The 11,699-nt window shown below is 38.7% G+C and overlaps 2 protein-coding genes across 2 annotated transcripts; both read left to right on the top strand.

The window, feature by feature from the left end:
* The first annotated feature begins 38 nt into the window (after positions 1–38).
* Positions 39–5,434, top strand: bloc1s1 (biogenesis of lysosomal organelles complex-1, subunit 1). Its single transcript, XM_075461535.1, has 4 exons — positions 39–231; positions 359–431; positions 2,443–2,575; positions 4,733–5,434. Exons 1-4 carry the CDS (start codon positions 171–173, stop codon positions 4,841–4,843), a joined length of 378 nt encoding a protein of 125 aa, XP_075317650.1. The 5' UTR covers positions 39–170; the 3' UTR covers positions 4,844–5,434.
* A 3,155-nt stretch (positions 5,435–8,589) lies between these two features.
* On the top strand, positions 8,590–10,541 carry rdh5 (retinol dehydrogenase 5 (11-cis/9-cis)). Its single transcript, XM_075460655.1, has 5 exons — positions 8,590–8,621; positions 8,726–9,048; positions 9,151–9,409; positions 9,662–9,825; positions 10,321–10,541. The coding sequence occupies exons 1-5, from the start codon at positions 8,590–8,592 to the stop codon at positions 10,539–10,541; spliced, it is 999 nt and encodes a 332-aa protein (XP_075316770.1).
* Positions 10,542–11,699: the final 1,158 nt, after the last annotated feature.

Consider the following 11,699-nt stretch of genomic DNA (forward strand, 5'->3'; position numbering starts at 1 on the left):
GGCTATATTTGGGGTCACGCCCCTTCCTGACATCCTCGAGCTTGGTCTCGTGACAACAGCAGTCCGTCGTCGTCGTTGCCAGCAAGCTGACATGTCCATCTGATGAATGGCCTGTTATTGTTCATATGAACAGACATTTGTGGCTCAGACACAGCGACTACTGAAACAAGATGTTGTCTCGTCTACTGAAGGAACACCAGGCGAAGCAAAATGAGCGGAAAGAGCTGCAAGGTGGGTGAGAGCTGATAGTTGGCTCGCTATGATGCTAACAGATGCTAAAAACACAGCTCTAACATATGAGGCCGCTGCATGACTATACAGTCTGGCTCATGATGGGTTCCTGGTGTTTCTTGCACAGAGAGACGCAGACGTGAGGCGATTGCTGCTGCCACTTGTCTGACGGAAGCCCTGGTAGACCACCTCAACGTTGGGTATGAAAAATCTCCGAGTCTGTCACAGTTCAATTGATGTCCAGGAGTATTCGGAAATGTGATCTGTTGAACCCGATGATAACCCGAGCCTCAATTATTAAACCCAAGCTTCAATTATTCAGTCATCTACGTTAACTTCTCAATAGTTTCATTTTATTTTAGCGCTGTATGTGAGATAAGTTTGTTTCGGAGAAAGATACATTTCCCACAACTTTTATGCCTGCATTCTAACACTTTGCCTAAACTATAAAAGATGAACCAGCTCTTGTAGTACAATAAAAAAAATAAAAAAAATTGACTAAATTGTATAATGACAACAAATCATAATTTAAAAACCTCCAGGAGGAAATTAGGTCAGATTGTAATTGCACTAAATCTTATTCTAGTCAGTTTTAGAGAATTTTATGCAATAACTACCATGGTAATATTTAGCATAATGATGCCAAGTTTACCCTGTTACAGGAACAAAGTTAAATCCTTGAGAATATCGAGACATACGGACATTAGATGAGCAGTCACAAACATTGATCTAGACCCCCATCCTTCTCAGAGCAGACCATAATCTGTGTCAACCACAACAAATTTAAATGTATACTGTGTCATTAAGGCTGAAAACTCTAAAGCCAGGTTACTGGCTAAATAGAATAAGACTCTGTAAGTTAAAAGAATATATATACATTGCACTGCCCTGTCGACATCATGGTGCAAGTACATCTGATTATGATGCAAGTTCATCTTTTTGATGTAGTCAAGGTTGTAATATATGTCATTTTTTCCCTAAGTTAAATAATTATTTAAACAATGTATAAGCTGGATGTCTTAAACAATGAACATACAGTGATATATTTGAACGCAATCAGGAGAAACCAGTCTGAAGTTAAGAGAACGAAAAGGAGAAAACAACAAGAAAATCCTTTGTTTGTTTTAATTTCCCTTTTCAAAATTAGACAGCCAACAAGAACAAACTTTAGAGTAGTAACTCACCATTTGAGATAAACATTTTTTGCTCTGCTGAGATATCTTTCATGAAGAAGTTTCATCTTACTCTGACCAGCCACACACCCGTGTCTCTTTCGTTTTTGCTCAGGAGACTGTCCTTTTGATGTGATGACCTCTTATCTGGAATATAATTGTTCCAGGGCAGGGTAGTTTTTCAAATAAGTTGCTATGATGATACACCTCGGTAAAGAAATAAACCGCTGTCATGAATCTGAAAACCCACAGTTATACTTGAAATTACCTAATTTAGCTGCAATCCCCGCAATGTAGTACAGGCCCAGGTGTGATTCACCTGATGTTGCCGGCTTCCTCCTCTTCTGTCAGCATGTTACTGATTTGCAAATCTCCTTCTCTAAAGGAAACAATGACCTCTGAACTACAGCCTGTATGCTCACAATCACAACTTTTAATTGTGCAGTAAGGAAGACCATCTTGAGTCTTTCTAATGAATAATTGTGAAGATCTGTAAAGAAAATGTTTACAGCATTAGCTGTCTGACATACATGCCCACCCGTTCCACCTGAACAAGCTTGCCTCAGACACTGTTTTTGCGGGGGCACATTACCCGTATAGATTGTCCAGATATGATTGTTCCTCAACAGATCTCAGTAAAGCTGTATCCAGTGGGTTTCAGACTCACTACACATGTCTCTGAGGCAGTGAAATGAAGCAATCCATTCCTGGCTGAACAGAACTGGCCTGATGTGTAACACAAATAGTTTGTTGAGATTGCTGCCATTGTGAACGATGTGAAGAAACCAAGACAATCAGCTTAAAGAGTGTGAGTGGAATGTAAAGACCATTGTTTTGTTGTTCCTTTATGAAAAAGATTATAACCAAAATCCTTTAGTGGCATGGTTAGATTTTGAGAGGCTGCATTTTTAGTCCTAAGATACTGGACTATCAAACACAAATTCATCCCTATATGACACAGTGGTGATATAATACATAATTACATCTTACATGCATATAAAAAGGTGTGAAGCTTATTGATGTGTTTGTTTTCTCCAAGTGTTGCCCAGGCATATGTAAATCAACGCAAACTGGACCATGAGGTGAAGACTCTCCAAGTGCAGGCAAGCCAGTTCTCCAAGCAAACTGCTCAGTGGATCAGTATGGTGGAAGGCTTCAATCAGGCCTTAAAGGTAGGTTACAACACATCGAAGTGTCTTATAGTAGAAACCTTATACCTTATTATCTATTTTTTCTCAATTGAGGAATATCTCTGACGTAATCTACAAGTTTACAGCATCAGACCTCATTTAATGCCTCTGTTTGTAGGATAAGTATATCCTCTAAATAATGTCCAGTCTCCTTTCAATACTGTTGGACTAAATACAACATACTATACATATGATATAATAAATTGCATATAGGGCAGAACCCTCTCAGCACATGTAACCTCACACTTGTCTGAAAAAAGAAAAATAGCTTATTGCAGTTTCAACAATGCTATCTGTCTCGTCCTATTATGCACCTTTTTAAGATGAAAGATGGTATCACCACACCAGTCTCATTGCAAAGGGCAGACTCATCAGAGCCCAGTACAATTGCTTTATTTGGTTTACCAAGAGCAGATTAAACCATTCAGGGACCTTGACACAGCTCTTAGATCTGAATGCATTTGACAGGTGGTCAAATATATTCTCAAATGAGTTCCTATTCATTTCAAAATCATAAAGCTTACATCATCTTAACATGGTCTGCCAGGAATGCTTGGAAGCCTTAAACAATCTCCTCAAATTCTAAGATGTTTGAATTTGCATTGCTTGTTATAATAACGTGTGTTGCTTTATTTATTTTTTTATTAAAAAAAAAAGTGTTTGGATTTCTAATTAAAAAACAAAACATGCCAAAATGTTTGTTTCAGATGTTAACAACTGTACACACGTCTTCTCACAGTGTTTTTCTGTGTAAATGCACTAAAGGTTACAAGTTTGCACATCACACTTATGTAAGGGACACGCTGGATCGTGATTGGCCTCTCAAGCTTTCACAAACATGTTTTTAGGCGGCTATGCACTGTACGATTTTAGCCATCTCATGAGTGCACTGCAGGCCACACTGCAACAGACTTCTAGTGAACTTGGCTATGACCTCCTGTTTGATGTTTGCTTAGTACAGTGATGACAACAGCTGCTGAATCATAGTTGGCTATTGGTTGGTTTGTCGATGTAAGTTGTTCTGACACTGTCAGAAATTGTTTCCTGGATGTCTTTGGTCGCATGATTGTTACAGCAGTGATCTTCAAACCTGTCTCGCTGAGTACAATATTTTTGCCCCAATCAAAGATTCTTTCATGTTGGTCATCTTCCTTCTGGGGATGCCAATGATTGCACAGTGTATGGTGGACTTTAGGCAGGGACTGTACAAAGAGAAACCTTCATTCTCCTGTGGGTGGATATGAAAAATATCCAGAAATACATTTTGCGTGTAACGGGACTTAAAGCTGCTCTCTATAGCCCCTTTCACACTGCCGAATAACCCGCGTTTAATTCGCGAATTTAGCGTGTCCGCTGTTGTGTTCACACTGCCGACCCGGGCTGCCGCGTCAACTCGACTCGCCTTTCGACCCGCGTCGGACCCTAGTCTTTTTGCCGAGCCGAGTTTGATGTGAACACAATCGACGCGGGTCGGACGTGGGCGTGACGTGAGGAGTTTAAAAGACAGAATGGACAGCTGATTCAGAACAACAGCGACAGGTGAGGACAAGTTTTACTCTGTTTTAGCCTACATCAAGTTCGAGACATTTTTTAATATGGCCAACTGGGGAGACAAGGAGGTCCGCGAGCTCCTCAGCCTCCGAGCAGAGGACGTTATTTACCGCCACATGTCCGGGACGGTGAAAGATGGACCTCTGCTGGAAGGGCTGGTGAGAAAGATGGGAGAGCGCGGTTTCCCACGCAGCAAGACGCACCGTAAAGTAACATCTCCATGAACTGCATTGCAAAAATGAGTTCTCAAGGTGTCCCGCCATCGTTTGTTTGAAAAATTTGATGCAGACAGGTGTATTTCACCCTACCTCCGACGCATGGCTTGTGCCTACGTCATTGTACACGCCCAGCATTTTATGTGTTTCGTGTGACGCTCTGCCACTAGGCAACGCCCCCTGAACTCTGCTTCAGGCGACACGGGTCACCCTGACACGCCAAGCGTTCACATTGCTCGACGCGGGTCGAAGGTGCAATTTGGACCCGCTAAGGTAGCGGGTCGCAGTGTGAAAGGGGCTTATGATTAGTTAGGTTGGGAATTATTCAAGGTAATGACCACTTAAATTTTCTCTCTCTTTCTCTTTCAAACAGGAAATTGGAGATGTGGAAAACTGGGCCCGCAGTATTGAGATGGACATGAGGACAATCGCCACAGCTCTGGAGTATGTACACAAGGGGCAGCTTCAGTCCACTTGCTCATAAGCAAGTCTGTATGTGGGGACATTTACAGCTGTGACAGGATACAGTGGATTAAAAAATGAATAAAGTCCAGTTGAGTTGTAACAGCAAAGCAACCCCATCGCTCATTTGCTCGCCCCTCTTTGTGGACCGAGGCTCACACTTTGCTCAGAAGAATATCAACAGTCTGTGCTGTTAGACAATAAATTACAGACATGCTTCACTGGTGGAAGTTATGACAGCAACAGTGCTGATCAGAGTGAGCTCGCAGTAGTGCTGGAGATGCATCAGTGCAAGATCTAACATTTTGTTTGTAGAGATGTCCTAATGTAAGAGTTACTTTTGCTCATTTGTAATCAGTCACTGAACAGGGGGAAAAAGATAAATGTTGCATGTAAAGATGTGTGGCCAGTTTAAGGAGTCATATGTTTTTTTTGTCAGAACTACCACTTTAAAAGCTTTTAGTGGGACAGCTTTGTTTTCAACAGCTCAAACCTGCATTGTGCTTGTCTGTGTTTATGCATCGCACGCCTGCGCCTGCAGTAAGAATTGTGATGTTTTTATTGTTGCCATTTATTAATGGAACATTGTTTTTAATAAAGGTGTAAAAAATGGCATTGTCTTTTTTTTCTTATTAAACAGTTTATGATAATTGATCACATCATATATGAAAAATAAATGCAAAGAAATCCAAAATATTTCCATTAGGAACCACATTTCAAAATGGGGAGCTGGAGAGCGATTGTCTTGTCATGATGTTTAAACCACTTCAGTAGTGAGCAAGCAAAAATGGAATGTTAACGACGAACAGGAGATGAGTCCGTGCTGCAGTATAGTGTTTGAGAAATATCTTTAGACACTAAGAAGCTTTGTGGGTTTGGCTGATGGCTTAGGTTTTACAACAAAACTCCAAGTGAACCAGTAAATACAATAACTGGATAAATATTGGGTTAAAGTGATTGGACAATCCATGGAATGTATGACGTTAAGGATACGTCACAGTGCATGTGGATGCTAAGTTCACTCACATAATTAAAAGCATATTTGGGAATTAATTGCACTTTTAAACCATCACACCATTGATTGACTAGATGCCTTTGTTAGTCTTCATTTGTAAATTTGTTTTAACATTTTCAAGATCTAGTTCATAAAGACTTTTTAAGTTTGAGACTATATTATTTCTTGTTTCAAGGTTTTGTTGGAAATAGCATTGATAAGCAACAACACAACGTACAGCACAATGGTGAAGTCTTGTTTGCTGCAGCATCTCTTGTGCCTTGACAGCATCAAAAATATAACCAGTTATAGAGTACAGCATGTATTTTTTTTGAGCTGGAAAACTGATATAATTCGTGAACAGTGAGCCTTTTAGACTCTACGGATGGGTTTAAGGGTACAAAAGGCTTTTGCATGTGGGATTATCATAACTTTGTTTTAACACTCTTAAAACATAAAGTACTTATGACCATACCATGTGAACTACCAGGCTCTAAAAATAGGTTTTCACCTTTCTTGGCAACCACTTGAAACGTACAGGATGTAGTTTCATCCATATAAAGTTAGTTTTTGAATATCTTTAAAAAAAAAAAAAGAACGTTTTCTGAATGCCAATTGGACAGAAAATTCTTTGGGGTTTTGTTTTCCATCACGTTTTTTTCTTCAACACACAAATCAGATGGTTACGGAATGGGGATTACTTATCACGGACTTGTCTTAAGGGATAAACCACTGGGATAAAGCTTCTCTTTGGTCAGCCTCCTCGAGCTAAGACAGAAGAATAACCAGAAAGGGAAAGGGAAGAGGACGGATAACTTGTTGAGTTCCATCACTTGTAAAAAAAAGAGAAAAAGGTAAGAAATACGATTAGTGGTTGGTCTCACAACTGAATTACCTACTCTGTTATTTTATTTTCATGCATGTTGTGTACATTCTTTTTCACTGATTAATCCTTGTAATGTTTGTAAAAAATCACTCTTTTATTCAGTATACAGTATCTCGTTACAATTGATAAGCATTGATAATTAATACAAACAGTTCCTACAGAAGCCCCAACTGTTTTGATTTCCTTTCACCACTTTGTCTGATTCATTCCAAACCATCCTGATGTTGTCAAAGTGTGCAGACTGAGCTGGTCCTGCTTCATTATTTGAAGCCTTCGAATCTTTTCTTTCAGTAAACCGAGTCATTATCTTTCTGTAAACCAATTTGTTACTGGAAAGTGTTGGGAAAAAAACTCAGCTAAAAGATTAAAACTATGTTGAGGGTAAAAAAGAAAGAGTTAGAAGGTAAGGTGTGCTTTGACAGATGGAAGACTGGCACTGCTTCAACAGATATTCACTATCAAGCTGGTATTTAATGAACTGGATTCAAGGGTGACAGCAAAGCAACAAAAGTTTGGCTATTAGGCTGCAAACATTATCTTACAGACAGTGCTGTAGGGAAACTGTATGTGAACAAATTTCGTAATTACTGAAAAAAGTAAGTTTCCCTTGAAAGTAATAGGATTTTCCCGTTTTTGTTGGCATAGTTTAATATTCACAGGGCAGTTAATTTATTATCATTTATGCCATTTGGGTCCCTCTCAGGACAAAGTGCTTTGAAATAAATTGATAAAAACTGGAAACATTATAGATGTTTGAAAACTGTTGATGTGGAAAGTGTTTACAAATAAAAATATATCATAATTCTCAACTTTAAATCTCACTGCATAATTTACAGTTAAACTAATGTATCACTTATGTCAATAGTGTTATATTTTAGTTTTCAGCCCAAATGTTGATATTTTAGGTACCTACAGAGGTTTTTTTTGTTGTTTTACTTATTAATAAGCCTGCAAACTAATTGGCTTTCAGCAGTAAGCAGCCTAAGCAGCTCTATTCTGGGCATTAAAATTTTACCTCAAAACAATGTAACACTGCCCGCTTACGTCTGTCTCCCTCACAAATGCCTTTCTTTCTTCCTTAAGAGTATTATCCAAAGATTTCTCATGTGCCCAAAGCAGCCAAAACAGTTCTGCATTACAAGCACTTCTTTTATTGAGGCCCTTAGTCAAAAAAGACATTGTTTTCAGTAGTTGTCAAGAATGTTTAAAAGAACACTACAATGCCTCAATAAAACAGCACAATATTATGAAATAAAGCTGGGATTTGGTTATCGGGAAATTCTGAAAATATTTAGTGCAGGGGTCTTCAATGTTTTTCAGGCCAGGGACCCCCAAACTGATGGACAGTTGGAGCAGGGACCCCCCTACTATTTATATGGCATACAATTGTGTTTTATATTTAACGGGGCCTAGTGCCGTGTATAAACATAGCTACTCTGTTATTGTACATTCAATACTAAGCTATTCAAATAATACACAGGTTAATATATTCATGTTTTTATTTTAAACATGTGCAAGGTACAGGGTGGCCGTGCCACTGCCATTTATAAACAAACATCTTGCATACAACACTGAGCTATTCAAATAATCCACAGATTTTAACTTTAAACATACATGTAGATAGGACAATGAATCCTCAAACCATCTGTGGATGGCACACGTTTGCACACAATTTGTGAGAAAAAACTGTTTAAAAAAAAAATTAAAAATTAAAAATTGTCTATCAACCAAAGATTATGCGACCCCCCTGCAGTACCTCCGCGGACCCCCTGTTGAAGACCTCTGATTTAGTGTATTTCCAATTTTCATTCCATTCCCTGAAAACATGGTTTGACTTTTGTACAGCATGTTTTTCCGACAAGCTGACCAAAAACAGACGGAAGGCAACATGGATATGCAGTTTATCTACGATCTTTTAGGGTAAGAAATCCCAATGCCGATCTACATTTTTTCTTTTAACTTAGGCCTGAAAGCACATCTCTGAATCCTTCTTGCTCCATACTCTAATGCCTCTCCTCTTTTAGGGAAAATGCCTGGTCGTACATAGCTGCCACCTTCGTAGTGTTGTGGATTCTCGGGTGGCTGTATAGAGACAGCCTGGAGATTGAGGACTTCACTAACAAGTACGTCTTTGTGACTGGATGTGACACTGGGTTTGGAAACCTTCTGTGTAAGAAGCTCGACCGTAGAGGTTTCCGTGTGCTGGCTGGCTGCCTCACAGAGAAGGGAGCTGATGATCTGAAACGAGTGGCTGGGCCTCATCTGAAGACTGTTCAACTGGATGTGACCAGTCAGGACAGCATCCAGAAGGCCATGGAGTGGACCAAGAAGGAGGTTGGTGATAAAGGTAAGAAACGGCATGCACTAGTTAAATATAGGACTCTTAGTTCGTCACATGTAACATGTCTAATATATTCATGGTTGTTGTATGGTTTTTTCCTCTGTGTAGGACTTTGGGGTATTGTGAACAATGCGGGACGTTCGTTACCCATGGGCCCTTCAGAGTGGATGAAAGTGGAGGATTTCCACAGCACACTGAAAGTAAACATGAATGGAGTGATTGGCATGACAATAACCTTCCTGCCACTCATCAAAAAGGCTCATGGCCGTATTGTAAATGTTGCATCAGTGCTGGGTAGGGTAGCTGCAAACGGTGGTGGATACTGCATCTCCAAGTTTGCAGTGGAGTCTTTCTCTGACTGCCTAAGGTGAGAAACAAGAATACTGATTCAATCATCAAAGAAGTTACTGTAACGGCATTATTATTGGCTTATTGCTAAACTGTAGAGTACATGTCAAATGTTTATTAACTAATAATGAAAAATGAAATGTAGTTTATAAAAGCTCTGTATGGGTTACGTGTTAAAAAGTGATACTTGAACATATGTGAAGCTCTGTTGTTGACATCGAAAGGGGAAAAAACTACAAAGTGGTAATGTAAATGACCTCTCTGTTCTCAGGAGAGATATTAATCACTTTGGAATCAAAGTTTGCATCATTGAGCCAGGGTTTTTCAAGACAGCCGTGACCAGCCTCGACCCCATCGAGAGGGAGCTGCATCGCCTGTGGAACCAGCTCACCCCTGAAGTAAAAGCCAGCTATGGAGACAAGTACCTGGACAAGTGTAAGTACGGGAGACTTGGTTATCATTTCAACATAAAAGCCTTTTATTATGCTAAACACTATCTGAAATGTGTCTTAAAATCAGTTGTATCAACTGTCCTTCTTTGTGTTCATTGCAATTTGATTTTAAGAAAAAAAGCTCAACTATGTTACTAATTCTGATAGTTTTAAATGATAGTATAAGCTTTAAGGTCATAATAAAAATATAATTTTCCATAAAAAGTAACTGCTTTAAAAGATGTGTTTAGATTTTAGATTTATTAATATATTTTCTCATTGAAAATCCCAATCCAAGAATACTTTCACTTATCTTTTTAATAAGTCTGCCTAAAATATATCAGCCAATCAAGAGAGAGACCAATCAAATTAAGGTTTTAAAAAGGCTCTTTAAAACATGACTTGCCATTATCAAGAAACTGGTTCAATATAGCTTAAATTTTTACATCAAGTATAAAAATTTAATTGTTGATTCACAATATGTGATTCTCCTTTCCAGACATCAAGGTCCAGCGTTTGATCATGAACGCTATCTGCGACTCTGATCTCACCAAGGTGACCAGCTGCATGGAGCACGCTCTGACTGCAGCATACCCACGCACCCGATACAGCGCCGGCTGGGATGCCAAGCTTATCTGGATTCCTCTCTCTTATATGCCTTCCTTTGTAGTTGATATTGGACTGAAGCTGGTGCTGCCTCGTCCTTCAAAGAGTGCGTAACTTGTGATGACTTTGAAGAGATGTGTTCAGAGTTGTTTGCCCTTTTATGTCATTTTGAGTCATTTGAAGCACAGAGCCTGATGCCCATAATCCTTATCTTCACTGGCCATGCAATGATCTGATGTCACCGTTATTATATGTACTGGTATATGTGCATATGTGGTATAGGTACATTATCTGCCAAGTAAAAGTGTTCTTTCCTCACTGCGTAATGTTGCTGTACACAAGACATTTTGAAGAGAAAAAATATTGGTAAAATATACTATTTTTGTTTGTTAGTCCAATGATGTGCCATTTAACACTGTTATTTATGTTGCTTGGTATGGATAGCCATCATAGCCTGAATAAAGAGATTTTTACTTTTGAGAAATGGTGTTTCTCAGAGTACAGTTATGAGGTTATTGTGGATGCAAATCAAATATTTTTTTCAGTTGGTAGCTATGCCATGAAAAACTGTGTGCACTCTTAGCTCATTGATGGCCAGTGACATTATGGCAGTTCTGCCTTGCTGCTGAATTTGAGTAAAGATGCCCATTGTATTCATGAACTTGTGTAAGTGTTCAAACTGTCAAACTCTAACATCAAAATCTTTCTGTAAAACCGACATCATAAGAGTGAAATATGGCAATTAAATATCATTGACCATATCTCAAATGTTGTGGTTTTTATCATCATCTGTACCAAAACTCTTATCTCATCAAAGTTATGTTTAGTTTGCCTTCATATTATGAATATTAGTTTTAGTTAAACTGCAGTGACTCCTACTGACCGAGGAATGTAAAGCAACACCATACATGGAGTTAAATTGCGGTCACAATTGCACATTGTTCTCAATGTAGTATATCATTTCAATGTTTATCAATCAATAAAACAGAAGAAAAATTGTGTATGTTATGTAAACATTACACTTTTTTGAGACTACACAAGATTTTTCTCAACATCTGCTTAATATTTTGAATTTTCTGGTAAGTGTATTTATGTATTATTTTCATATAGAAATTATTCTTGTACATTAACACTCAAATTCACTTGTACTTTGTCTTCACTTTTTTTTTATATTTTACCTAGTCACACATACTAACTAATCTTGGTTGTGGATTTTAAAAGTGGGTCTATCAATTGTTGAGTGATAAGGTGGCCGTCTTTCATTTATGCCTT

Source organism: Odontesthes bonariensis, chromosome 3, assembly GCF_027942865.1.
Source record: "Odontesthes bonariensis isolate fOdoBon6 chromosome 3, fOdoBon6.hap1, whole genome shotgun sequence".
Lineage (NCBI taxonomy): Eukaryota > Metazoa > Chordata > Actinopteri > Atheriniformes > Atherinopsidae > Odontesthes > Odontesthes bonariensis.

Bases quoted from the DNA above. Each gene is read 5' to 3' on its own strand.
- bloc1s1 (XM_075461535.1), top strand. From the start codon at position 171: ATGTTGTCTCGTCTACTGAAGGAACACCAGGCGAAGCAAAATGAGCGG. The intron at 432-2,442 runs GTATGAAAAATC...GTTTTCTCCAAG, and splicing joins GTAGACCACCTCAACGTTGG to TGTTGCCCAGGCATATGTAA. The intron at 2,576-4,732 runs GTAGGTTACAAC...TCTTTCAAACAG, and splicing joins GCTTCAATCAGGCCTTAAAG to GAAATTGGAGATGTGGAAAA.
- rdh5 (XM_075460655.1), top strand. From the start codon at position 8,590: ATGGATATGCAGTTTATCTACGATCTTTTAGG. The intron at 9,049-9,150 runs GTAAGAAACGGC...TCCTCTGTGTAG, and splicing joins GAAGGAGGTTGGTGATAAAG to GACTTTGGGGTATTGTGAAC. The intron at 9,410-9,661 runs GTGAGAAACAAG...CTCTGTTCTCAG, and splicing joins TCTTTCTCTGACTGCCTAAG to GAGAGATATTAATCACTTTG.